This window comes from Puntigrus tetrazona, chromosome 14 (genome assembly GCF_018831695.1).
Source record: "Puntigrus tetrazona isolate hp1 chromosome 14, ASM1883169v1, whole genome shotgun sequence".
NCBI lineage: Eukaryota > Metazoa > Chordata > Actinopteri > Cypriniformes > Cyprinidae > Puntigrus > Puntigrus tetrazona.
The window spans coordinates 7536833-7563915 of record NC_056712.1 but is presented as its reverse complement, the minus strand read 5'-3'; the positions used below and the strand labels follow the sequence as shown (position 1 = coordinate 7563915).

At 37.1% G+C, this 27083-nt stretch overlaps 2 protein-coding genes and 1 long non-coding RNA gene across 5 annotated transcripts in view; 1 reads left to right on the top strand and 2 right to left on the bottom strand.

The window, feature by feature from the left end:
• Positions 1 to 7430, bottom strand: part of LOC122357771 (dedicator of cytokinesis protein 2-like) — a 92969-nt gene extending 85539 nt beyond the window's left edge. The window contains exons 1-7 of one of the 2 annotated variants that reach the window (XM_043257328.1): positions 7274 to 7430; positions 5247 to 5330; positions 3942 to 3982; positions 3776 to 3831; positions 3590 to 3701; positions 2497 to 2645; positions 1103 to 1238 (exon numbers count right to left, since the gene is read on the bottom strand). In XM_043257328.1, coding sequence (XP_043113263.1) covers positions 1103 to 1238; positions 2497 to 2645; positions 3590 to 3701; positions 3776 to 3831; positions 3942 to 3982; positions 5247 to 5330; positions 7274 to 7316 — 621 coding nt within the window. In that variant the 5' untranslated portion in view covers positions 7317 to 7430. The remainder of the gene's footprint in view (positions 1 to 1102; positions 1239 to 2496; positions 2646 to 3589; positions 3702 to 3775; positions 3832 to 3941; positions 3983 to 5246; positions 5331 to 7273) is intronic. The other variant, XM_043257329.1, reaches the window with a different exon arrangement.
• A 4908-nt stretch (positions 7431 to 12338) lies between these two features.
• hrh2a (histamine receptor H2a) lies at positions 12339 to 24702 on the top strand. The gene is made up of 2 exons (XM_043256731.1): positions 12339 to 12707; positions 22054 to 24702. The coding sequence occupies exon 2, from the start codon at positions 23337 to 23339 to the stop codon at positions 24444 to 24446; it is 1110 nt and encodes a 369-aa protein (XP_043112666.1). The 5' UTR covers positions 12339 to 12707; positions 22054 to 23336; the 3' UTR covers positions 24447 to 24702.
• Positions 24703 to 24825: 123 nt separating this feature from the next.
• The window catches only part of LOC122357373, a 3909-nt gene continuing 1651 nt past the window's right edge, over positions 24826 to 27083 (bottom strand). Inside the window, exons 2-4 of one of the 2 annotated variants that reach the window (XR_006252463.1) lie at positions 26986 to 27074; positions 25632 to 25700; positions 24826 to 25357 (exon numbers count right to left, since the gene is read on the bottom strand). This is a non-coding gene — a long non-coding RNA (uncharacterized LOC122357373). The remainder of the gene's footprint in view (positions 25358 to 25631; positions 25701 to 26985; positions 27075 to 27083) is intronic. The other variant, XR_006252464.1, reaches the window with a different exon arrangement.

Here is a 27083-nt window from a genome sequence, read left to right as displayed (position 1 = left end):
TCAAGGCAATTCCTATGCCATTGTCATGCGGTTGCTAGGCTATTCTGAGTGTTTGTTATGGTATATTATGGTAAGGTGTTGCTCAAGAGGTTTTTAGGATACCTAGGAGTGTAGGTAATTATTCTGAACGTTGAAGGTGTCTTGGTGGTTGCTGTGGTATGTTATGCAGTTACTAGATAGTCTGGGTGATTGCTAGAGTGTTCTGGATGGTTGCCAAGGTGTAGCCAAGTGTTTTTAAGGTGTCTGGGTGGGCGCCGTGGTATAATATGCAGTTGCTACAGAATCTGAGTGACTTCTAGGGTGTTCCAGATGGTAGTCAATGTGTTACCAAGTGGTTTCTAAGGCACCTGGGCGATTGCTGTGATATAATATGCAGTTGCTAGGAAGTCTTGGTGATTGCTAGAGTGTTCTGGATGGTTACCATGGTGTTGCCAAATAGTTTATATGATGTCTAGGTTGTTGCTGGGGAGTGTGTGCAATTGTTAAGGTGTTCTGTGTGGTTGCCAAGGTGTTGCCAAGTGTTTTAAGGTGTCTGGGTGGTTTATATGATGTCTAGGTTGTTGCTAGGGAGAGCGGGTAAATGTTAAGGTGTTCTGAGTGATTGCCAAGGTGTTGCCAGGTATTTTTAAGGTGTCTGGGTGGTTGCTACTAGGCATTCATATACAGCTGCTAGGGTGTCTTGGTGGTTGCTAAGTAGTTGCTATGGAACTATCATGCATTTGTAGGGCTGTCTGGGTGGTTGTGAAGAAATTGATGAGTGGTTGCTAGGCTGTATGGGTGGTTGCTATGGCGTTATTATGCAGTTCTGAGTGGGTTTTGGCCGATTAATTATTTAAATGAAGTTCAGTTTAATTTGATTCACTTCAGGTAAGGTCATTAAATTACTGCAGAGGGGTTGCAGAGGATATTCAGTATGAATTCACAGCAGAACCAGACGGAAGGAAGGTAAAGCCATGGGAGTTCATTGATTCCATTTGTTCAGTCATCCTGAACATCTAAAAGCGTCTCATTAAAACTACAAACTCTCTCTCTGATTCCTGAACATGCGAGAAGCTCCTAGCGGTTTCATCTGCAAACCTTCATATGAAAGTGAAATGAAAACCTGTTCCTCTTTAATGCGCTCTGTGATCTTGGCCGTAGCGTCCTCGTGTGCTCTGAAGAGGCTGATAACGCTCGCTCGCTCGGGGTCCAGGATATTCCCATCGGCATCCCGCACCACCACATCCAGCTCCAAGATCCTGGAGGCAGAATAATGCTTAATTTCACTGCAGTTTGAGTGTTTGTACTCGCACAAACACATGATCCACGTGAGAATTCAATGCACACACACAGATCCTTGAAGCGATCTGACAGATGTGCTCTTGCCCGGAGCTCTGCCGGAGAAGCACAAGTCCCATGATGCACCTCAGGCATGACTTCCTACATTTCATTAAGACTCATTCCCGCACATCACGGAGAGCAACATCCCACAGCTGACATGGATTCGCACATATTTTTGCTGTTTTTGCATGATCAAGAAGTAATCTCTCAGTGTACTGAATTACATTATTTCTGTTTTTCATTGAATGTTTTATTGGTTTTATTTTATATTTTCTTTTTTCTTTCTAATTATAATTTTTTTTTATTACTTCTGTATTTTTTGAAGTTTTAGTTTAATTATAGTAACGATTTATTTTCAGTGAGTCATTTTAATGCCTTACTTTAGACTCATTTTAGATATTCATCTATATTGCACTTGTTCTTCATCTGTATATTATTTCGGTATTAGCTGACACTTTATTTTAAAGTGTCCGTGTTACACAGGTTACATGTACTTAATATTATATTAACAAAACATTACCCATAATCACATGCAAGTAACCCTATGCCAAAACCTAATCCTAACCTTAAGTACGAGTAGTCAATTAATATTACGATGTCAAAAATGTTACATAATTTTGCAGTTCTTAGTTAACTCGTTATTAATTTGATATCACAGCAAAAATTAATGCTAGCCCGACTAACTTAAGTTCTCAAGCTAGCTTAATATAATTAAAAAGTCAGTCATAAAACAACATAAAAAAGAATAAACAAGAAATAGCACGAGAAAATACAACTATAACGAAAATTAAATCAATAGAGCTTTAAGTCAGGCAGGTCTGGTAAGTTATCTTGAGGAAACAATGTAATTATGTGAAAACAGAGCAAGAAATGTGAATCCGTGACATTCGTTAACATTCAGGTGTCCGAAAGACATTTTTATCCCCTTCAGGTTTGTTAATTAAGTCCTTAATGATAATGCACAAATGGTAGTGAACTAATCCATTAACAACAGAGCAAATCACTGACGCTCTGAAGAGGAATTGCACCAGCCGACTGGATTATTGGTACAATTATGGCATCAGACGATGATACCACAGTACTGCACGAAAGGATATGAAAGTATGCATGGTTTATATTACCACGGTCAAAAACGCACACAGAAACAAGCACAAGTGGAACACGTGAAATACATACTTATTTCCATAGTCGATCTTTGAGGTGACTTTCTGTTTGAGCTCCTTAAACTCATCACTCGGCAGCGTCCCGGACAGAAGCTGCGAACGCCACTCCATCAGTTCCCACATCAGCCGCTGCACCTGTCTGAAACGCTCCTTCTTACTGGACTGATGGAAACAAAGACAAAAACACCGGTCAGATGATCAGGTTGTGCAAATTTAAAAGACTTCGCATGTTTGGCTTAATCGAAAGTATAGTATCATCAAATGTCTTCATATCACAGTTTGTATAATTTACATGATGTCGAGGTATCATGTATGAAATTAAAAAAAAACACAATATTCTATTTGTATAATTAACATAGTTAATTTAATTTAATTTAATTTAATTTAATTTGTTTTAAAGTGTTATAACGTCTGTCAGTGATCAAATGAAAAAGCTTTACTTTACTTTTACTTTCATAACGCAGTTTTTATTTGGACGTATTAGTTTTTTTTGTTTTGAGGTCAGCTTAAAGAGGAAAAGTATTTCTTTTTGTGACATATATTATATAAAAACTTATTTGTTGACAGATATTACCGAAAGCAATACTATATAGTAAAAAAAAAAAGATACATATACACACATACATATATTTCACTTAATTTATATTTTTAGAACTGCAGCGAGTTTTCAAAAAAAAAAAAAAAAGAAGAAGAAGAAGAAGAAGAAGAAGAAAGGTCCAGGAAGTACATTTCTGATTTCATTTTGACTTTGGCTGTTGTCACTTCATACTGAGAACGGAAGGTCACTTTGTTATAGCATGTCACATACTGTAATGTGCTTAAATGTGCTCTACACTGCTCATTCTACCAGGTCAGAAAGCTCAGATACTGAGCGCAGTAGGCAAACTACAAACATCACTACACTCTTAAAAATAAAGGAACCAAAACTAGGTTTTATCCATTTTTGGTTCCCCAAAGAACCTTTTGACTGAGCAGCTCATAAAAGAACCATTTACTTTTCGGTCTATAAAGAACATTTTAAAAATCTATAGAACCTTTTGAGGAAAGGAAAGAACCACTGATACCAAAAATAATCTGTTTTAAATGTAGTATAGTATTCCACCCACATCTAAGTGTCTCACCACATAGAGATGTTTCCAGATGCTGCCCCATTCTCTCAGCGTGGTGGTCACCTCCTTCACCAGCGGCATCTCAGCCGATGTAATGATCTCCTCATCTCTACAGGAGCAGACAGACAGAAGAATGAGAAGATGGACGGATGGACCGAAGGATGAACAGAAGGACATACTCACCCTCTCTTTTCGACGATGACTTCCTTTAACACTATAAAGCTCGCAGGAAACGCTCCCTTAAAAATGGAACGAAGTAAATCAGCAAACTTCAGGTCAGATATTCAGGTCAGATATTCAGGAATAAAACATTACGCTCTTGTAGAAACACCATAAATAGTTTACGTACTTTTCTCTCTTTGTTCTTGATCAGGTAACCTTTATACCATCCTGAAACAATAACAGACCGGTTTAGACTTTTACGTTGCGCAAAAAATTCGAAAAAAAAAAAAAACATCAAATATCTGTCAATGGGGTCTTGTTTTACCTTTGAATTAAGTTTATTTTTCTGACCCCACTGGCAGATATTTTTCTTTTTTCATGGTTGCAAAACAACATTAACCAGTAGGGAAGGCTATTCTTCTTCATTATTTAACAATAACCTTTGTGTTCTTCAGAACTTTATACGAACAGGTAGTTCTTGGCTAGCTGTGTATTAAACTATTCTAATGTATGTCGGGGAAGCCACAAACCACTCGAAGAGCCTCTGCAAAGTATATTAAAATCGTTTAATGCAAAACTAGATGTTTAGATAAACGTTAAGATATGTTGTAAAGCTAGCTGTGCCTTATCCCGCTTATACCATGGTCATTTGCCAGCATTAAGTTAAAGCTGATGATAATATTTGCAGCACAATATTTGACCACAGTTGTAAAAATGATGGTTATTTTTGTCGGTTACAGCCCGTCAGCTCTAGCATTTCGCTGCCCACTTCATATTAGAGATGAAATAGTGTAGTGAGAGCACAGTTGTTTGAATAAATGATGCATTTACTTCTATTTATTATTGATCTCGAGTTAAAGAAAGAGAGAGAGATGGCAGTGTGTGTTACCTTTTGTACAAATAATGTATAATTCAAATTGATGAGGAATATAATGTAGCGATGTAGTATGTAGGCTATTTTATTAATAAAAGTCATGGGGCAGAGTTGACAAGTTTGTGTGTGAGCGTCACAACTCATTCTCTCTCTCTCTGCTTGTCTGTATTTGTGTGTGTTTGTGAGTAATGTGGGAACCAATAAATGCAGCACATTTTTTGGAGTTATTGCATAACAGCCAGCCAATCAGAATCGAGAGGTATAGGTATAAAACGATCTGACAGAATACTGTTGATTTTATGCAAAACCGCAATAAAACCAACGTAGCTAAATTTCACACCATAAACAGAAGCTGTGGCCAGTTTTCGAAAAGCGGGGGGGGGGTTTAAAATGTTTAGATATTTGCACTGGAAAACAAGAACAGAATACCGAGTAAGAAAATCTCTTTTTTTTAGTGAGCAACAAGACACAAGCAACAACGAGCTCACATGTTTGATTTCCAGGGACTGCATGAAAAGATTGAATGTATACCTTGAACGCAACGTACATTACTGCGTATGAAAGCCTTTACCTCATGCATAATTGCAAATGTAAAAGCAGTATCGTTGCATCCCTCACCTTCGCAGGACTCCTGAATGTGCACGGTGTCCCCGATAACCAGGGACAACTGCTTCTCCGCTTTGGCGACGAAATTCCACTTAACTTCATAGAAAAGAGAAAAAATATCAACTGCATGAAATGCATTGAAAAATGCACAAAAAAGATTTTCCCAAGTCACAGTTTGGATACAAAAGAGCAGTCGTGAACAAGTGATATAACAAGTCTTGGGTATATATAAATACACACACGAGCACACATACACACAAACCAATGTCTTAAAATAACAGAATGAACGATTGTGAAACCCTTCCTAAAATAACTGTAATACAAATGTAATATAAAAATAAAAATGCTGTGAGAAAGGGCATGTGAATGTATTTAAAAAACTTCCCCGGCTTCACTTTTCAAGCGATGTTTAGCAAAACAGCAAAATGAGATCATTCAGCGCTTCCAAGAAGACATCAAACGATCTCTATCCTCAACTACTTGAAAAGAGGGCCGTGATTCATGTCTGCGAGACGAGACACACTCTGGACTTTAGGCAACATCAATGCAGAGATGGAAAAAGTCATATTATCTACACTCGCACACACACACACAATTCATTTATGCAAGTGCGAGTTCGTTGGCCTACTTCCTCTCAGAGCAGCTTCCTGTGCAACACCGCACACACAGATACACACCGCCAACTGTATGTTTACAACCGAAATGATTCAAAAGCAATATACATGCTTTTACATGATCAGACAGCTTTTATATCAAGTTCTTAATACGTTGTAGCATGTGCGTTTTCTTTATTTGATGATGTGGGCTACAAACCTGCTGACTAAGCCGCCTAATCAGAAGCCAAACTTTTGCATTCATTTCAAAACTGAATATACACAAATAAACACAATTCACTAATTACTCTAAATGAAGTTACTCTGATCAGTTTCACCGTTTCAAACTCTTCACATATGAGGACACTTCACGTATGACCTGGGCTATTAGATTCCGTTGATTAAAGAGATTTTTGTTTTTTTTTTTTTTTTTTTTTTTTTTTGCCATATCTGTATGGTTTTTGTTAACAATTATCAGCTTAAAAAAAGAGACGTTACTTTGCATCTAAAATAAAACAAGCTTAAGTTGCAGAAATTTGTATTATTATTTTCACTTTTATTTCCGTTTTAATTGTTGTTGGGTTTGTTTTACACAAACTGAAAGAAAATAAGAAATGTTGCTAACTGAAATAAAATAATGTTTTATTTCAGTTAATGTTTAGTTAACAGTAATAAAAATGAGTCCTACAGCAGTCCTGTAAGAGTATAGATCTATAAAATGATTGAAAATAGCAGCTCAGATCAATTGATGAGAAATATTTATTTCATACGGAGATATGTGCTAAACCTTTGCTTGCAGACTTCGGTATCCTGAACAAATACGAGCGATTCCTAGTCTCCTTCCTCAGGAAAAAACATCTGACATCTTACTACCGTCTAGAAAGAACAATCAAGATGATAAAGATATACTGCTAGTGTATTTATTTCAAGCAGGTCTCCTCTAAAAATTAAGAGCTGCTCTTGCGTTACCAAATGTTGCCTTAAACCACCTTCATTCAGCAAACAGACTAAAGAAGCCGATCACAAAAAGTGAAAATGCCCAAGGTTCTCACGTAGTTATTTTGGTTTGATTTAGTTGCATTAAATGATATTTTTAACTGTAATAAACCAAAACGAGCACATTTTTACAATGCATTTCAAACTCTAAGCAATAAGCTGTTGTTGTTGCACTTTATCGACTTTGCACAAAATTTAAATCTGCAGATTTTCAGAGCGAAACAAGAGCAAAATGATTAAACGACGCAATCTGTTTAGTCCAGTGGCTGTTGGTTCGCTTGACTGATCTGTCTCTGCCCACATCCTGAGATATAGGAACTGAATCAAACAACTTTGTACGTCTGCTGCGAAGGCCGCTAAGAATACAAACACACACGACTTCACAAAGAACCTTCAACATGCACAGGTGAATCACTTTCACACACACACACACAAAACAGCAAAACTCACCAACTCCATATCTTTCAGAGACGGTTTTTGTCCAAGGAGCCATTGGTTGGACTATAAAACGCTCTCCTATGGCTCTCTTTCTGTATTTTCTCTGTTGGAGTATCTCAGTTCCGTTCTTATGCCCTACACTGACAACTTTTGGGTGAGGGTGTGAAAAAGAACCAGAGAAATTAGCGCTCCTCCTCCTGTCTGCTTCTTCCTCTTCCTCTTTTGGCCTTAACCGGCCGACAGCAGAACTTCAGCACGATGACTAAAGCGTGTTTCAATGGCTTTTATTGATCTTGCGCTCATGCATGTTTTGGGTCTCACACTCCGCTCTGATCTATTAGGGTGTGTGATGGCCCACGTAAATCATCATTTATGAATCTGTGACACTGGAGGAAACATCTGGCGTGGGACGAGACAAAGCAGAGGTTCTCTGAAGATGTTCGATTTATGCTTCTGAGAGGCTTAACGCGAGCAGGTTTATACAGACACACAAACAAGCTGTTCTGCAGTCATAAACCAACAAAACAACGTCAACCTTCAGGCGCAATACATACTGTGAAGCAATAGAGGGCACTGCAAACACTCACTTAGAGATGAAACGTCTTAATCATGCAGCGTATTGAGTAGACATGAATTTGATCTAAAAAATCCCATAGATGTACACTGAGGGAGTTATATTTGAAGAAAAGAGTATTAAAGAGACTTGAGGGTGAATATTTTTCACTTGAACCAGAAAGCAATCACCTAGAAACCATCCAGAACACCCTAGAAACCGCTTATATGGAGAATCATCAAAGAATACCAGCATTTATATAAGCGAACGCTGCATGTTCAATGCTAAAAACAGCTGGAGGTCGTCAAATGCTTCGCTTTATGTTTTCTACCTGTGAGCCTTGCAGAAAAACAGGACAGAGTCCCACAGAAATAAATGCAGCCTTTTGTAGATGTGCAAAGCACCTCTCTATACAGCCTATAGTGCAGCACTCGTTTTGATTTTAAGAGGTCCAAACAACTGATTCATTTAAATGATTTAAATAAATGTAAACAATATTTTTTAATAATTATATTATATCTTTGAGATGGTTCTACACCTTCATATGAGTCCAGCTGTGTTTGATTATACCGACTGGACTTGATAAGGAAAGCCACACACCTGTCTATATAAGACCTATAAGACAGCTCAAAGTGCCCGTCAAAGCAAATGAGAATGAGGTCAAAGGAACTGCCTGAAGAGCTCAGAGACAGAATTGTGTTGCACTTAAGGTTCCTAAGAGCACAGTGGCCTCTATAATCCTTAAATGGAAGACTTTTGGGACGACCAGAACCCTTCTGGCTGGCCGTCTGAGCTATCGGGGGAGAACAGCCTTGGTTAGAGAGGTAAAGATGAACCCAAAGATCAGTGTGGCTGAGCTCCAGAGATGCAGTCGGGAGATGGGAGAAAGTTGTAGAAAGTCAACCATCACTGCAGCCCACCACCAGTCGGGGCTTTATGGCAGAGTGGCAAGACGGAAGCCTCTCCTCAGTGCAAGACACATGAAAGCCCAAATAGAGCTAAAAAAAACACCTGGAGGAATCCAAGACGGTGAGAAAGAAGATTCTTTGGTCTGATGAGACCAAGGCAGAACTTTTTGGCCTTACCTTCTAACAAGACAATGACCCTAAGCTAAAATAATGAAGGAGTGGCTTCACAACAACTCTGTGACAGCCAGAGCCCTTGCTTCTACTAAACACTGAGCCATGGGTCTGAATACTTAGGACCATGTGATATTTCAGTTTTTCTTTTTTCAACAAATCTACAAAAATGTCTGTGTTTTTCTGTCAATATGTCAATTTTTGTTTAATACGTTCCCTGATAGCACACGTATCTATGGGTTAAAAATATTTATGTTTTTGAATATTGTTTTTTTTATACGCAGAGCTCGACTTGGCCATGCTGCTTTTGTCTCTTTTTTTCTTGTCAAAGAAGTGCATTTATTAGTCGCAGTTACATTTTAACAGTTTTGGTACAGCAGGGGGAAAAAATAAAGTTTTTTTTTCAAATAGTTTTTAAAAAAGTTGCTTTTTTTACATTCGTTCAGTTAGTTTCAATTTTCTAAGCGATAAAAACCTCAGTTTATGCTCAAAACCATATTTTACATCTCTTTTACATTATAAGGTTACAGCTAGGCCTAACAACTTAACTCAAAAGTAAATTTAATTCCTTTTTTTTTAATAGAAGATCAACACACTACATGCAAGTTTTTAAATGAACTTATAAATTATTATTTGTTCAATTACACACTGGCTGCGGTAGAATGATTCATTTAAACATACATTAAATACGGAAGACTAACAGGTTTAGTAAAATATGATTATATGTTGTAATATTTGACTTATTTTCACTAGTGAACTAATGAGCTGTGGACACTGCCCAGAAAAAAAAAAAAAAAAAAACTTGAAATAACTTGTTACCCCACTGCATTTTTATTTTATGTTTTTTTTGAGTCAACTTGAAATTTTTATTTATTTAATGTGTATACGTTTTAAAGTTGCGCTGCAACTGAAATGCTGCCAAGAGCGTGACGGTTAAAGCACTGGGCTGCAGGTCTAATCCATTATGTCACCCCTGAACAAGACATTAAAATACAGGATTAGAGAAGTCAAGGCAGCTTTGCTGTAAATTGCATGGATAACAATCAATAGTTAATTATAAAGCACCAAATAAATATTTCAAACTCTATTTTACGGTCTGTCTGTTGCAAGAATATTGATTTGAGTATAAGATGTGCAGCTGAATTTATTATAATTGCACATTGAGCGACAATAAACAGCCATATATAAATTAAGGAAATATAATCAACTACTTTCAGATTACTTTTTATCACATTGATTAACAATTATTTTGATATGAAAATACAAAGATCATTCTATCAGTTGTAATTAACGAAATTAAATGCATTAAACATTACATTTCATCAGGTCTCCCAAACTGGCCCCCCTTCATGAAAACTGCTAATTCATAAAAATTTTAAATGAAAATAAATCATCTTAAGATAAATAAATATTTACCTGCATGTTTACCAGTGACAGAGAGCTGTGAACATTATTATAAGCGCAATATTTATTTTAAAACGTCAGAGCCGTTTCAAGAAAATATATTCATTAAAAAGAATCAGATGAAGAAGAAAAGTTTGATTTTGATGCATTTTAATGTGTTTGAAAGACAAAAGTGGTTTGATACAAAAATACAACTTTTTGTTGTATTTAATAATGCATATAAAAATGTCAGTAATATTAACGACAATAAATTAATCAGTAGTGGATGCTATTTTGAGACACTTCTTAAATACTAGACACTACTGATTTTTGTAAATCCAGTGGTCAAACTCCGTGTCAAAGTTTTAAAAGACTTTGAGTGTATATAAGCGGTAGACTTTTCCAGAAAGGAGCACCAAAACACATCATTAGTTACTACCCAGGTTTGTGTGCATCTGTGTTCGTATATACAGCGTCTTGCAAAAGTATTCATACCCCTTTTTTCTTCGTCATGTAGCTGCCTTATGTTAAACTGCTTTAAATTATTTTTTTTCCGCATCTGTCTACACTCCATACTCCATTCTGCTTCTTCTCCGATGAGTCCCTACCTCTGAAAAATAGCCCCACAGCATGAGGCTGACTCCAGCACGCTTCACTTTTGGGATGGTACTCTGCTGGTAATTAGCGAAGCTGGTTTCCTTCAAACATGATGCTTAGAATCGAGGTTAATCAGAACGGAGAATCTTGTTTCTCAGAGTCTGAGGGTCCTTTAGGTGCTGTTTTAGGTGTCTTAACTGAGGAGAGGATCGGGTCTTACCACACCGCCATAAAGCCCAAGTTGATGAAGTGTTGCAGTGATGCTTGTCCTTCAGTAGATTTCTTCTCTCTCCACATATGATCATGGAGCTGAACAAGAGTGACCATCAGGTTCATGGTCACCACGGTAACCAAAGCTCTTCCCTATTAGCCAGGAGACTAGACCAAGGAAGAGCCCTGTTTTCCATCTTCCATGTGTGGCTTGGCTCAAACCTGTGTCTGTTACTCAAGCAGTTTTTTTTCATCTGTATGTTACATTCATACATACATTTTTGAAGACAATGCAAAGAACAGGGACGCGTCATGGAGGTATTCCTTCGATTATAGGCTATATAAATGCTCCTGAGCTAACTTTCAACTGTCCAAGGTACGGGTATGAATACTTATGCAATGAAATCATAATTTTTTTTTATTTTGTAATAAATTAAAAAAAACTGTTTTTAGCTATACAGTTATGGTGTATTGAGTGTAGACTAATGTGGGTTAAAGTAATTTAAGCAGTGTAACAAGGCAGCAACATAACCAATGTGAAAAAATGTATATTCGCTTGAAGTTCAGTCGTTTGAATAACCTTCAGCAGACTCTGACCTTCAGAAAAAATATCAAGGAGCTTATTAAAAGACCTTTCAAAAGGGGAATTTTTACAACAGAGTGCAATTTATTTCAATATCTGTATAGCCGTGTTTGCATTTCAATATGCTCTAGATCTGTTTTAATACATTTGAGGAGCTAATCAACACTCTGTAAAACAAAATTACCCAGAGTGTAATAACCTCTGTCTTACTCATGAATGTTCAGAAGAGCCGTTCATGTTCTGTATTTGACAGATGTCACGAAGAGTTGCTTAACCATGTGACAGAAGAATTTTTGAATCAGGATTAAAGAAGGAGAAAAAAAAAAATACAGGATGGAAAAGAAGAAAAAAAAAATCTACATTTCATAATTGACCGTACCGTTTTAGTATTACTTACATATTGTCATCATTTTAGTTAACATTTTTATTTAGATTTAATTTTATTTTTTGTTAATTTAATGTTTTTGCATTTTTATAATTATAGCTTTATGTTTTAGGATTTACTTATTTATTGTTTGTAATTTCTAGTATTTGTTTTGTTAAATATAAAATAGTTTTTATTTAGTTTATATTAAAGTAACCGTTTTTAAATTTTTTAAATAGACATTCAAAAAGTATTTTAACAAAAAATAATAATACAACGCATATTTAATTTTAAATGATCTACTTAATTCTAAAAATCCGCCTTTTTTGTAGAGGGAGTGTTTGGGTTAGCTTTATTTAAAAACATTTATCCTCAACTTAATTAAAAAGATGTTTTAATTAAAAGATGTCTGTCAATAGCGCCTCTGTAGTTAATTAAAAAAAATCACAGCTTTTAAAATTCAATCAATACACAAACAGAGTCAAGGTTCGTTCCTCTTACATTCAACCTGTTATACATTACAAAAGCAGGAGTGAGCGGGAGAGAGGGAGGTATTTGCAATCTGATTGGCTGACTGAAGAAGAGTGTTGAGTTGTGTGTATGTGTGTGTCTAGAGAGAGAGAGAGAGAGAAAGAGACAGAAGGGCAAGAGTAACAGAAGAATGAAGGTCGACCAAGGTAAGTTACGCTGCTACTGCACCACTGCATGTCACATGTGATATCTCAATAAAACGCTAAAACTAGGTGCTCAACATTGTTTGAATTTGACAATGCACACTAGAATAACACATTAAAACACTGCTGATGAATGCTGACAGCTGCATTAATGATATTTTTAAAGGAAGTCAAAAAAATGTAAATGCATCAAGATTCATGCATCGAGAATTTTATGAAACTTTGCTCTTGAAGGAATCAGTAGATAGACGTCCTGCGTGCACTTGCTGAGATTTACCACATTTTAGGCTCGTTAGAAGTTTGTGACTGTTGATCTGTCTGGAAAGACCTGATCTCTTGTGAGCCTGAGCTTTTGTGTCTCGTCATGCATTTCCCGCTGCGTTCGTGAGAGCCGGATATCTGCAGAAGACGTTTCAAGAAGTGAATCTGTTTGATTTGAGAGAGAGAGAGAGAGAGAGGGAGAGGGAGATCAATGCAGGCTATTTATTTATGTGCGTCAAAGGAATCCTAAGATGAAACACGTGTCTTTGCGTCGTACCTCTTCAGTTACTTCAAAAATAACAAACAAATCATCTCAGCGTTTAAAAGGACGTGGTATCCTAGCAACCCAACACCCATGACGACCATGCTTGTCAGAGGCAATCAAAAGACGGCCGGGCTATATTCCTCGCAGACGTCCTGACAGCCTGAGGAACAGGGACGAACGCTGACAAATGTGTTTACAATCCAATCAATGAACGGAGCGGAGCGGCCACTTAGATGCGCAGCAATATGAAACAGCCAAAACACCAGCCAAAACACCACCTGTCATCATTTACAAGCAAGATCATTAAAAATGAAAAAAAAAAAAAAAGTTCAAAAATGTATTATAGAGACTTACCTCAAGTGACAACTTTGCATAGGTTTGCTAGCGCTGCTGTTATTTTTACGATGCTTTAATTTGTTTTTGAGGAGATGCACGTTACTTTTCTGTAAGTGCTCAGACATTTTTATCTGATGCATGAGAAAATTTAAACTAATTCGAACAGGAAAACGCCGCATAAAACGCGATGTGCTGAAGTTTGCATCTTTTAACTGCAAAAATGTAAAAAGAAACAAAAAAGCAAACACCTAGCAACCAGATTAATTAATATAAGAAGGAAAGTAAAATTAGACCTACACTGATTGGCCGTCAGGACGATGACCGGAACCCCAACACAAGCCCACATATTACACACTGATAGTAAAGGGGTCGTAAACTTAACCCTGGAACAACGTATTTTAAAAAAACTACTTCTGCCTTATCGCAATGTTTAATCGCAAACTAAAATCCTTGCAGTTAATAGCGTTCACCGTCTTTTTGATTACATGCGATTCATAACTAATTGCATGGTCTTTACTGTACATTTCTGCCAAAGTCACCACTGATTAACCACTAATAACTAATAAAAAAAGGCTGGGGCAGTTTATGACTCCTTCAAAGCGCAATGGATAGATCATATGTAGCCCCGCCCCTTTTTATGCTGCTCTCGTTGTCTTTGTTTTCCAGTTTGTATTTCCGCAGCTTGAAAGTAAAATGTGAATGTACTTTGTTTTCAAATCTTTAAGTACACATTAAAACGCAATTGTTATGTTATTCTGAAGGAATAGATCACGAAGGGAAATGTAGAGCTCATTCAGTCACACTGACACATGAGGATTAGATCTATCTGTAGCTTTACGGGCAAATTAGTCCTCAGCCAGGTAAAAAAAGTCACAGAAAAGTCAAATGGGCAAAACCAAGTAGAGAAGCAGTGGTAACCAGATGAAGTCTGCTTGATGAATAAGATGAACAAGAAGGAGTATAAGCTTAGAAAGCCAGAATCAGGTAGGAAGGAGATTGAGATGTCAAATCTGACAGAACCAGGCCTGGAGAAGGAACCTCAGAATCCCAGGCGAGCAAGCGGCAAGACTCAGATAGATGAAGCCTGGAGAGGAGTAGACAGAGAAGCCAACAGGGAAAACCAAAACTGGACAAACTGACAAGAAAAACAACCTAATGCCGAGAGCTAAACAGCAAACAACAATCTGGCACAGAACTACACAAACAAGTGGAATAAGTAGGGCAACCAATGAGCAGGATAACAAGCAGTTGCAGGTGAGGCAAATTAACCAGTTGAATAAACCGAGGGGGAGGGGACAAGACATGACAAAACAAAACAGAAGCCACGTGCTAGATACACGACGGCCGTAAACGCCGACCAAGCCAGGGACGCGTTCTCCAAAAGCATCGTTAGCCAACTACGGTCGCAAATCCTGCCGTTACCAGCTTAGTTCGCCGATGCTGCATTTCCCGAAAGTTCGAATGAACGTTAGCAATCAACGCCACAAGCGTACGTGGCTGGGACTACAGCTTTAAACCTGTGGTTAGAAGCATAGTTTTTTTGTCAGAAAGATGTATAGGCTTCAATAGATGTGCTCTTGGCCGCAAGAAGCAAGCTAACACGCGTTACTATCCGCATCTTCCATTCTATATCAATATAAAATGCATTTTAATTATGTATTTTAGTTTTTGAAAAGTGCGCATGTACATAAATGGCTAAATAGCATGAGTTATTCCTCCACCGTATGCATGTGACGTCGTTGAAAATGGCCCTATGTTGTTGAACTAATGTGGTTCAAACGAAGGAGATGCGATCATCGTATAACTAGCTAGTTAGTTTCTAAAACAATGCATCGCACTACGATGGTCAATCAGCAAGTTACGTCTGGAAACTCACCCCTGACTGACCAGCACAAACAGTGGCGCAATCTTGTGACATCAAGCTATTTGTTTCAGTCTTTTTGAGTGAAATTCACCAAACCCAAACTGCCTCCAATAATCTGCAGCAGGTTCGCCAGGATAAAGGTGGACTTCTTACGTGCACCTGAAAGATTCAGCCATGCAACATCTGCTATCTAGATCAAAATCATATCTATCCAAAATGTAAAAGAGATAATGTCTTTCTTTAAACTACAGTTGCAGGTATTTTTAAACGGCACTGGCTTGCATGAGAAACAAACACTAAAAGCCAAGCGATGATACACTGTTGCCTGATTAAATGGTGGGAGCACAGCTGGACCGGAGAAGCGTCTGCCCTTACATTATATTAACATTATATTTATGTAAACAGTGAAGTCTCTGTGGTGAAGCGAGCTAAAACCACATTAGACAGCTCCAACCGTGTAATCTGAAGTGTTGGGGTAAACTGTAGCCTACGGATAATGCAAGCATTTGAATCCACTCAGCACCGGCCCTACCATGCAGTTATTAACACTGCAGAAATATGGCATTATGATATTTATTAATAATGTCACTACTATTATAGACTTCTTAAATCAAATTCAAGTCTGTATTATAGAGTATAAAGTTGTCGTGTTTAAGATATTTTATTATATACACGATGGATGTTTATTGTTTTTGATGCAGTAGTTATAGAAACTAAAAGCATGGTAATGGACATAATATACTTACTAACACTACAGTAAAACTATTCAAAAATTAAAGCCGCTTTTCATTAGGGGATTAGGTCTGATTAAAAAATTAAGAGTTTGAAATATAATGGAATATTAATAATAAATGCGTTTGCAGTACATTCAAAATTATGCATTATTATTCGTTTTCATCCTCTTTTTTTATTAAGAAGTCATAATTATTAATAAATAATGCATTCATTTCAATTGCCTAACCCCAGCAAAACACGTATGGGGCATTGGGCTGAATTTTAACCCCAGATTAGCCCTTTCATCAAAAAATGTATTCATTTTAATTGCATCTTTTAATTGCTTTTGTAGAAATAAAAGGGGGGGGGGCATGAAAATTCAGAGATTCAGAAAAGCAAACACCTAGCAACCAATCAAACACCCTAGCAACCATATAAAACCATATCATTCAAAACACTTTGATTCTAGCGACGACTCACACTTTCTTAAGAAAACGTAAACGTTTTAATTGCTTGCGAAGAAGAAGAAAAAAATACAAAAAATATTGAAAATGATGTTAAATGAAGAGGGTTAGTCAGAAGGCAGATGTGCCGAGCTGTCACAGCAGTAATTGCAGAAGGAAATGTTCAATATTTCAGAATCTGTTTAAAGTTTAACATGCGGTTATGGAGATGGTTTCAAGCAACAACACAGGAGAAATACGCATCTCAATGAGCTGCAGTCAACTCACAGATAGACAGGTGGTCCTAAGAGATAGCAAACAAAGAGTTAAAGTTTGCCATTATGTAAAAAAAGATGCACTCCATATGTTTCTAAATCATTAAATTAGATCTCCTTTCACGAGAAAGAACATTGTGAACCTCTCAGAGAAATAATGAGAACGAGCAGGACAGAAGAACAGAGACCCACATAAAAGACAAATCACAAAAGAGACCGAATATCTCAGTCAATATCTCGATCTTTCTTTTAGAAAGCAATTAAATTCATTGGAGATTTTTGCTCCAGAAAAGACACGCGCCTCCTCTAGAGTTTCAGAAGAATTTCAATGATGTCTCAAACTGTGCGGAGATCTCAGTATGAACTCAATTATTTCTGATCTGAGCTGCTCTCCTCGCCGATTTCATACCTCTGTATTCTAACTGTTGACTCCTTCGGTTCTGTATTTGTTTCTTGAAGGGTCTTTTAGGAGAAACATTTGAGACGGAGCACTTAAATGAGAATATTAAAATACAGACAAAAGGCATATACTGCTCTATAATTGCTACACTAAATAAAAAAAAGTGATGTTTGTCATATTTGTGAGTCATATAAATGAAACGGGTCGGATTTCTGCATACAGAAACTCATGGCATGATGTATTATTTCACATTAGCATCGATTTGGATTTTATTGGAATAAACGTTTTCAAAATGCATGTATTTAGATCGATGCAAAAGTAGCATAAATCAGTTCTTTGAGAAATGAGATTAAAACAAATTTTTACTGATGATAAATATATACAGCTTTTTTTATTCAAAGCATTCATTTTATTACGGAAATTACATAAATCTAACCATTTTCATTTAAATATGACAAATATTCATCAAGATTATTACGTTGTTACAAACTGTGTAATCCAAACGGACAGACATTTTATACACAGTTCAAACATAAATCTTCCATTTAGTTAACATGAAGTAAAATTAATAAATGGGGTGCGTCGGTATGTTTGCCTTGTTTTCCAATACAATCATGTAAAAAATCAACACAAATGAATTGGACAGGCAACATGACTTTTCTTACAAAACAAGTCAGTTTTTGCTTAAAACAAGAAAATATCTGTCCTTGAGGTAAGAAAAACAAGTCTGAAATAAACAAAATTGGATCCCACTGGCACACATTTGCTTTTGTTTTAAGCATAATATCACTTCATTTTGACAGAATGTTTTATTTTTTATTTTTTTGTAGACAACAAGACTTTTTGCTCCTCAGTGCATCTTTATTAAACACTATTTTTGCTGGAAAATGAGACAAAATACAGAGAAAATGTTTTGCAAACAGCTTTATCTTTAACATTACTAACATTAATGTATGCATGAACTAATGCATTGGATAATATTAAAAAAATGAGACCTTATTGTAAAGTGTAAAGCTTATTAAAATACAGAAATGCCAGTATAAGAAACAGAAGGGAAAGTGAGATTGAAGATGTAGGAAAAACACATGTAAATTGAAAATTGGTAACCAATTAAAACAACATTCCCAAGAGCACATCATGTTTAAAAAAAAAAGCAGAAGACGACAGAAATAATATTCAGTCTAATTAAAGCACTGAATGATTTCAAATTCACTCGACACTGCCTTCATTATTATACTGTGATAAAAGAAAATGAACTAATACGATTTCCATCTAAAGAAATGTTGAGTTTAATATTTCATGCATTATACGCTAAGATTTTATATATGTAGACATGAAAACATACTGCATAGGAATGACCCAGTTGACAGAGCTCTTCAAAAGCACTGGATATTAATTTCTCTCTCACACACACACACACACACACACACACACACACACCCCCCCCCACACACACACACACACACACACACACACACACACACACAGACCATGAACGAAGCTCAAGGGAGTGAACATAAGGACATTTTAGCTAGGAAAAACGTCAAGCCTATGTGTATGGAGATTTATTTTTCATGAGAAAAATCACAGCATGTCCGAGAACGTGCCGTTAGCGAGTGCTTGTAAAGTCTCATCTCACTCCGAAAGGACAAAAAAAAGACAGCGTCTGTTTTCTTTGAACACTGAACAAAGCTAATGTGTGCAGATGTGACATTATGCAGCTTTTACCATAATGTCTCGCGTGTGTTGTGCTACAATAATATGAGTGTTAGAGAATTGTGTTCTCTTTCAACTTACCATCCTACACAGTACACACACACACACACACACACACACACACACACACAACAATGCGCTGTGTGGGAGTCGTTTCGTTATTCTACAATTGTCTTTACCATCAACTCGCAGCCAAACAAAAACACAATCCCCCTCATCTTAGATTTTCACTCAAGCACACTTTGTGCATCTTAAGAGACCTGCAGAGTCGTGTGTGCAGAATACTACAGCTGAAACGACGATCATTAGAAAGCGCCGTGAGAATCTTCTATACATAAGAAATCATTACGGTCTAGCTTTTTTTGAATGTCAAACTTTTACTTATAAGTATTTATGGTGTACACAGTGCTGAATGCAGGTTTATTTCCCAGTGAACGTCTCTCTATAAATAATTAATGCACAATTCTGCCTCATTGTTCAGTGTTTTTACTCTTGTCATGCTTGTTGTTCTTTTTGAGTTATGTGTTGTGGAAGAATGTCTCTTTGCTTATTGATATGGTTTTGAATGTCACGCTTATTGGGTTTGTAGTGTATGTGAAAGAAGTTCATAAGTTTCACAAAGGCTGCATCTACCTGATAAAATACAGTAAATATTGTGAAATATTATTCAAAATTACTTAACAGTTAGTGAATAGACACTATATTGTATTCTATAAGTATTCGCTGACCTGCCTTGACTCGCATATGAACTTAAATGACATCCCATTCCCAATCCATAGGGTTCAATATGACATTGGTTCACCTTTTGCAGCTATAACAGCTTCAACTCTTCTGGGTAGGCTGTCCCCAAGGTTTAGGAGTGTGTTTAGGGGATTTTTTGACCATTCTTCCAGAAGCGCATTTGTGAGGTCACACACTGATGTTGGATGAGACGACCTGGCTCTCAGTCTCCTCTATAACTCATCCCAAAGATGTTCTCTAGTGTTGAGATCAGGAGTTCATTCACACCAGACCCTGTCATCCATGTCTTTATGGACCTTTCTTTGTGCGCTGGTCCACAGTCATGATGGAAGAGGAAGGGGCCAGCTCCAAACTGTTCCCACAAAGTTGGGAGCATGGAACTGTCCAAAATGTCTTGGTATGCTGAAGCTTTCAGAGTTCCTTTCACTGGAACTAAGAGACCAAGCCCAGCTCCTGAAAAACAACCCCACACCATAATCCCCCTCCACCAAACTTTACACTTAGTACTGGCCCTCCAGAGAACGTGTCTCCACTGCCCAGCGGAGGCATGCTTTACACCACTGCATCCGACAATTTGATGATGTACGACGTGGATGCAGCTGCTCAGCCATGGAAGCCCATTCCATGAAGCGCTCTGCGCACTGTTCTTGAGCTAATCTGAAGTTCACATGAAGTTTGGAGGTCTGTAGCGATTGAATCTGCAGAAAGTTATTGTCAGTTTACGTGACTACCGTGGGTGAGTTGTTGTCGTTCCCAAACGCTTCCACGTTCTTGTAATACAGCTGACAGTTGACTGGAATATTTAGGAGCGAGAAAATTTCACGACTAGATTTGCTGCACAGGTGGCATCCTATCACAGTTCCACGCTGGGATTCACTGAGCTCCTGAGAGCGACCCATTCTTTCACAAATGTTTGTAAAAACAGTCTGCATGCCTAGGTGCTTGATTTTATACACCTGTGGCCATAGAAGTGATTGGAACACCTGATTCTGATTGTTTGGATGGGTGAGCGAATACTTTTGGCAATATAGTGTATTTTAAAATAAGATTTATTCCTGTGATGCAAAGCTGAATTTACAGCATTATTCGTTATTCAGAAATCATAATAATATGCTAATATTCAAAAAATCTTTCTGATCAAAAATGAGAACAAGTTAAAAAGACGAAATCTTGATTCCTATTTTGTTTTAGGGGTTATATATATATATATATATATATATATATATATATATATATATATATATATATATATATATATATATATATATATATATATATATGTATGTGTGTGTGTGTGTATATATATATATATATATATATATATATATATATATATATATATATATATATATATATATGTCTATATACTAATTTTTTAACAGTTTCAATGGAAATATATGGAACCTATTATGTGTACAGAAAAAAAAAATCATGCCTTAAAAAGTCTAAATTTCGACTTAGGTTATAATTATGAGATTTCATGACTTATAAAGTCAAAATAATGAGATAAAAAGTTGAAATAATTATGTAAGTCATAATTATGAGATAAAAACACAACATTATGAAGTAAAATAAAAGTAAATATATATGTGTGTGTGTGTGTGTGTGTGTGTGTGTGTGTGTGCACATGTGTGTGTATGTGTTTGTTGGTATTGGTGGTTTATGGTTTAATAACATGTGTTCGTATGACTTAAGGTTTAAGGCTGTCACATTCTACCCCAAGAAAACACTTAAAGTTCATTCATATTCTGGACTATTCTGCTTATCTGTAAATAACAGGATATGCTTTACTAATAAGATGCGTGTTGAACCTAGTCTAGTTTTAAACAAAATAACTTATTTCTGAATGACCCGTTTCTCATTACAGACCACTTTGCTGTGACTAATCCATACTAATGTGTTTCTAAAGTCATTACGTCAATTTTGACTTGTAAAGTCATAATTTTGGCTTTTTATGTTTTTACTTTTTTGATGTCTTTTTTTTACGTGGCAGAAATGGGCTTCCATAAAAATGAGATGGAGCATCTCAGTGGGCTTTGGCTTTAATAAAATTCTAATCCATATAAAATAATATTCTAGATGTAAAATACACACGCAATAATCAGATCAAACTGAATAGTCAGCTATGTGACACTGAGGTACTGACCACAAACACGATGTTTTATACATCACTTTTCTCTCTCAAACAAAAACAGAGATGAAAACAGTTAATTGCAAATGTCAGCACAAGTTTAGCATAATTCAGATACGTCTGTTGATGTTATTAGTGGCATATATTACGTGATGTTACTGAAAAAAGTAATCTAGCATGCATGTCTGTTTTATTTTAAACAGGAGGAGGAAATGTAATACTTGACTAAGACCAGCAGAGGACGACACACTTCAGTCTAACACAAGTCTGGACCGACAATATAAACAAACGGAAGGTGGATGGATGAACAGATGGATCAGAGAAGGAGGTGGACGTACCCTGCAGTGTGGAAGAAGACCATTGGGAATAGACCTTACTAAAGACCTTGACCTACAAAAACTGCACTGCATTTTGCATTGATACATTTGGCAGATGCAGGTATTCACATTGCCTGGACTCAAACGAACAGCCTTGGCACTGTTGAGCAACAGGAATATTCACATGGCCAGAAAAAACGATAAAACTAGACAAACAAACCCAAGTGTTTCCCTACAGATAGAAAATGCTTTTTTTGACCTTCAAAAATTGCGTTGGATTTTGCATTAATGATTTTGGGATATGCAGGTATGTGCATCCTCTGGAACCAAACGCACGACCTTGAGCTACAGGAGCATTCCCATGAAGCAAAATATAAGAAAAACACAGATGCGTTCCTATTGTTTGTTTACCGATAAAACTGTACAGAATAACACTCATCCATCTTGACCAACAAAAGAATTAGCATTTTGCATTGATGCATTTGGAAGATGCAAGTATGTGTTCAAACGTTGTTGAGCTGCAGGAACATAACCAGAAGATAAGATAACACGCATTAAACACACCTACGTTTCAAGTGTTTGTCTGCCGATAAAACTATTAAGTGATGCATCTTGTCCGACAAAACCATCGACAGATGCGAGTATGTGCTTTGCCTGGAATCAGATTCACAACCTTGGCGTTGCTGATCCATAGGAACAATGCAAAAGCCAGTGAATAAGCCAAACGCAAACACAGCATTGCATTTCGAACATCTCGAACTACAAAAACCGCATCGCATATTGGATTAAATTAGCAAAAATTGCCCTTTAAACATCTCGAACTACAAAAACCGCACTGCAAATTTGCATGAATGCATTTCGCTCATACAACCACGTGCATCGCACAACTGTTGAGCTACAGGAACATTCACGAAAACAGAAAATAGGATAAGACACACACAAACACGCCTGCACTCCTAATCTTCATTTGCCAGTAAAAGCATCAGAAAATCACACATTTTGATTTACGAACCATTTCTTCGCATTTCGAACATCTTGAACAATAAAAACATTACTGATCTACAGGAACATTAACAGAGCCAGAAAAACGAGACGGAAACCAACTTGAATTCCTGGTGTTCATCTACTGATAAAACCACAGAGGGACGCAAAACCCAAATGCAAACAAAATGGCATCTCAGATAGCGTTGGCTGTGACGCTTTCCGTTCTCATCCTGCTCACTGTCAGTGGAAATATTTTAGTTTGTCTGGCCGTGTACGCAACCAGGCGCCTACGTAACGTCACCAACTGCTTCATCGTTTCGCTAGCGGTTACAGACTTTTTACTGGGCGCTCTCGTGCTGCCCTTTTCCACCCTTTACCAAGTTACAGGCGAGTGGCCACTGGGGGCGCACTTCTGCAACATCTACATCTCGCTGGACGTCATGCTTTGCACCGCTTCCATCCTCAACCTCTTTGCTATCAGCTTGGACCGCTACTTTGCGGTCACTGCCCCGTTGCGTTATCCAATGCTGGTGCTTCCGTGGCGGGTTGGTGTGATTTTAGCAACAATCTGGCTGGTTTCGGTGGGCGTTTCATTTCTGCCCATCCACCTAGGCTGGAATACGCGAGACTTGAGGGTACAAAATATTCGTGAGGGCGACCCTGCGAGAGACTGCCGGTTTGAGCTGAATCCGACGTACGCGGTGGTCGACGCCTTCGCGACATTTTATCTCCCCCTGGCGGCCATGTGCTGGAGCTACCACCGAGTTTTTCGCATCGCGAGGGCACAGGCGAAACGGATCATTTCTACGCGCCGGGGTTCATCGTCTTTACCGGGAGCGACGATGCTCGCCCTCCGTGAGCACAAAGCCACGGTGACGCTTGCGGTAGTGCTCGGCGCTTTTGTGGTGTGCTGGTTCCCGTATTTCACATTTTTTACGATAATGGGGATACGCAACGAAGACGACCCGGCGCGAACGGTGCAGTCGGTGGTGCTTTGGTTAGGATACGCGAACTCCGCCCTAAACCCGGTACTTTACGCCACACTCAATAGAGACTTCCGGTCGGCTTATGCCAAGCTGCTCTGCGGAGGACGAGGGTGTAAAACGGCGACAAGAGTACCGGTGGCAACAATGGAGGAGGGGCCAATGGGTGGACACGCCCCTCTGACAAACAGGGTGGGGCTTCTGCCTAGAACTTGTGTGCTGCTGCAAGAGATCGAAAATGGGAAGGCAGTCAACACCAACACAATAACTGGTGCTACAGTTACCATCGTAACTAATGGGAATAAAAGGTAGTAGAAATACATGTTCATTTACCCGTTGTAACAGAGATCGAAGGAATTTAATATGCTGTTGTTTTGTCTTGTCTTTGTATTCGTTCATTTATTTATCTGTCAGCAGCCCACAGAAATTAAAAATTTAATTAAATACACATGTTATTACATGTTAATTACATACATGCAATTAATTGTAATTTAATTGTAGCAAACGGCTTTTCTTTTTCCTTTTAATGTCCTCTGGCGGCCAGTAATAAAATACTGAGGTATCAGGATATTGCTAAAATTTTTTAAATTTGACCTGGATGATATTCTGAAGAATATATAGGAAGAAAAAGAAGCCCACTTTTTGACTACTACAAAAAATAATATAAGAATTACACTAATGACAATCACCATTAAGAATAATGAGAATAAATAATCATCTGAAAGCATTAGAGTCATGAAAATTGGTGTTAAATGTTTTAAAGCTTGATTTGTTTTAGCATTTTTTTTGTTTCTGGTGTAAAATGAGACCTGTAGACGTAAATGAGATTCACTTCACTGTAGATTGACCTGAGGGCCAGTAAATTTTTTTAGTATTATTTTTTTAAGAATCTGTACTCTATGCTGTTCCCGAATGGTGTTTTTATTTAGCAGAGAGCTCTTTATGATATAAAATCATCCATGCGACACCATCTGTCTAAAAGACACTCTACAAACCAAGTCTTCTGAAGCCATATGACAGATCAGTGGGAGAAGTAAGAAGTAAGAAAGTTTAAGTTGTTATTTGCTTTAAAAAAACAGAACTAAAATCTCTCTTCTGTCAGGTATTTCCAAAGCTAAAACTACTATTCCCTGGCTTGGATGTGTGCTGAAGTACATACCTGTCCGGTTTGGATTCAGATCTGCCAGCAGCCCATAGGGATCTCATGTATTAAGTCTGTATAACTAAAAATAAACACAAAAAAGTGGTGTAAATGCAATTTATTGGCAAATGTTTTCTGTAACCAAAATAATTTTCTTCTGATGCCATCTGGTGGCCATGAGAAGTATCAAGATTATATATATATATATATATATATATATATATATATATATATATATATATATACTATATAAATATATATAAATATATCAGTTACTGGGTGAATCTCACAATTTTCGAGAAATATGACATAAAAGGGACAGTTTGCAAAGAACTATTAATGCAGTTTTCACTCACCTATTACTACAAATCCGAATGCTGTTTTTATTTTCATTGAACAAAGAGCTGTCGATACAGCAAATATGTCTGTAAAGCACAAAAAAAAGACCATAAACGCATTACAGCTTACTGTACAAGCATCCAAAAGAACATGCATATACGTTTCACAAAACTTGTCCAGGGCACATTTCATATTAAATAATTATAAATACAGCATTAAGAAAATTACTTTTGCACCACTGACATTGTCTCAGCTAACACATTAAAGCTAATTACAGAACTACAGAAATAAACAGATAGACACGTCAATCAATGAAGATCATTAAAATCATTAAAGTTAGAAGAACGTGCTTAATTATCATGAAAATAAAGAAGAAAAAAGTACACGTCCTAAGGCCAGTGAGCTTTTTTTACCTTCTGGGGTCAAATTTGACTTGTTTTTACCTTCCTGTTTAAAGGGATATTCACCTGAGGGTCAATGAAGCAGCTTTTTTCACGTGGAAATTTAATTTCTTAAATGTCGTCTTGTTTTCTCACAAAAAAAAATAAAAATTGTTGCATGGAAATTCTGATTACAGTATTGCTGTAACGATGACAAACAGTCTGTCATGAGACAAGCATGTGCATGAATCTGAATTTTCCTTCACATCTGACTGTCTTTTGACTCATTTAGTCGTCTGGCCAACTATTCAATAAATACATTCATCATCACAGTCTTTATCAAACAGCAAAACCAACACACACACACACACACACACACACACACACAATCAGCACAGACACTTTCAGCAGGTTATCCATCATCCTGGTTTGTTATCAAAATATCATAAAATAATTAAGGCAAAAGCTCAGACAGAGTAATTCAGTAACTCAGATTCCTGACCTGAGGAAATACAGGAGGATTAGAAGAGGAATAATGGGAAGACATAAAGAGGAAAGAGAGAGAGAAAAAAACAATGTCTGGGCAAAAAGTATAAGGAAAAGTAAAGTTCAATATCACTCATATTATTAGTAAAACTAACATTAGTAAAACTGGTCACACTGTTGTTATTTTGTGTATTTGGTGTAATGCAAGGTGTTTTCATGGTTTAAGGTTTAAGAGCATTGCCCTCTCAGCCCCACAAGTCGATTTTTACAAAGCTTATGATTTATTTGACTTGTGATTGGCCAGATACCTCAAGCGTATGATGGAAATTTTACGCCCTTAGACGTGGATGTGTTTTTAACTTTTATAAAAAAATATCTCTTTGGGTTTTAAACTTTAGTCGTTTTATATTGGAATTGGAACATAGAGCCTTCAAATTTTTATTTGCGTTACGCCTTATAAATTCCTGTTCACACTAAAATTAAAATCCTGTCATTAATTACTCACCTACATGTTGTTCCAAACCCGTAAGAGCTGGTTAAGGCCAGATGGTGTGCTGATTTGCCAGTGCATTATGTAGCATAGCTTGTGTCACACTGTACATC

Bases quoted from the DNA above. Each gene is read 5' to 3' on its own strand.
- hrh2a (XM_043256731.1), top strand. From the start codon at position 23,337: ATGGCATCTCAGATAGCGTTGGCTGTGACGCTTTCCGTTCTCATCCTG.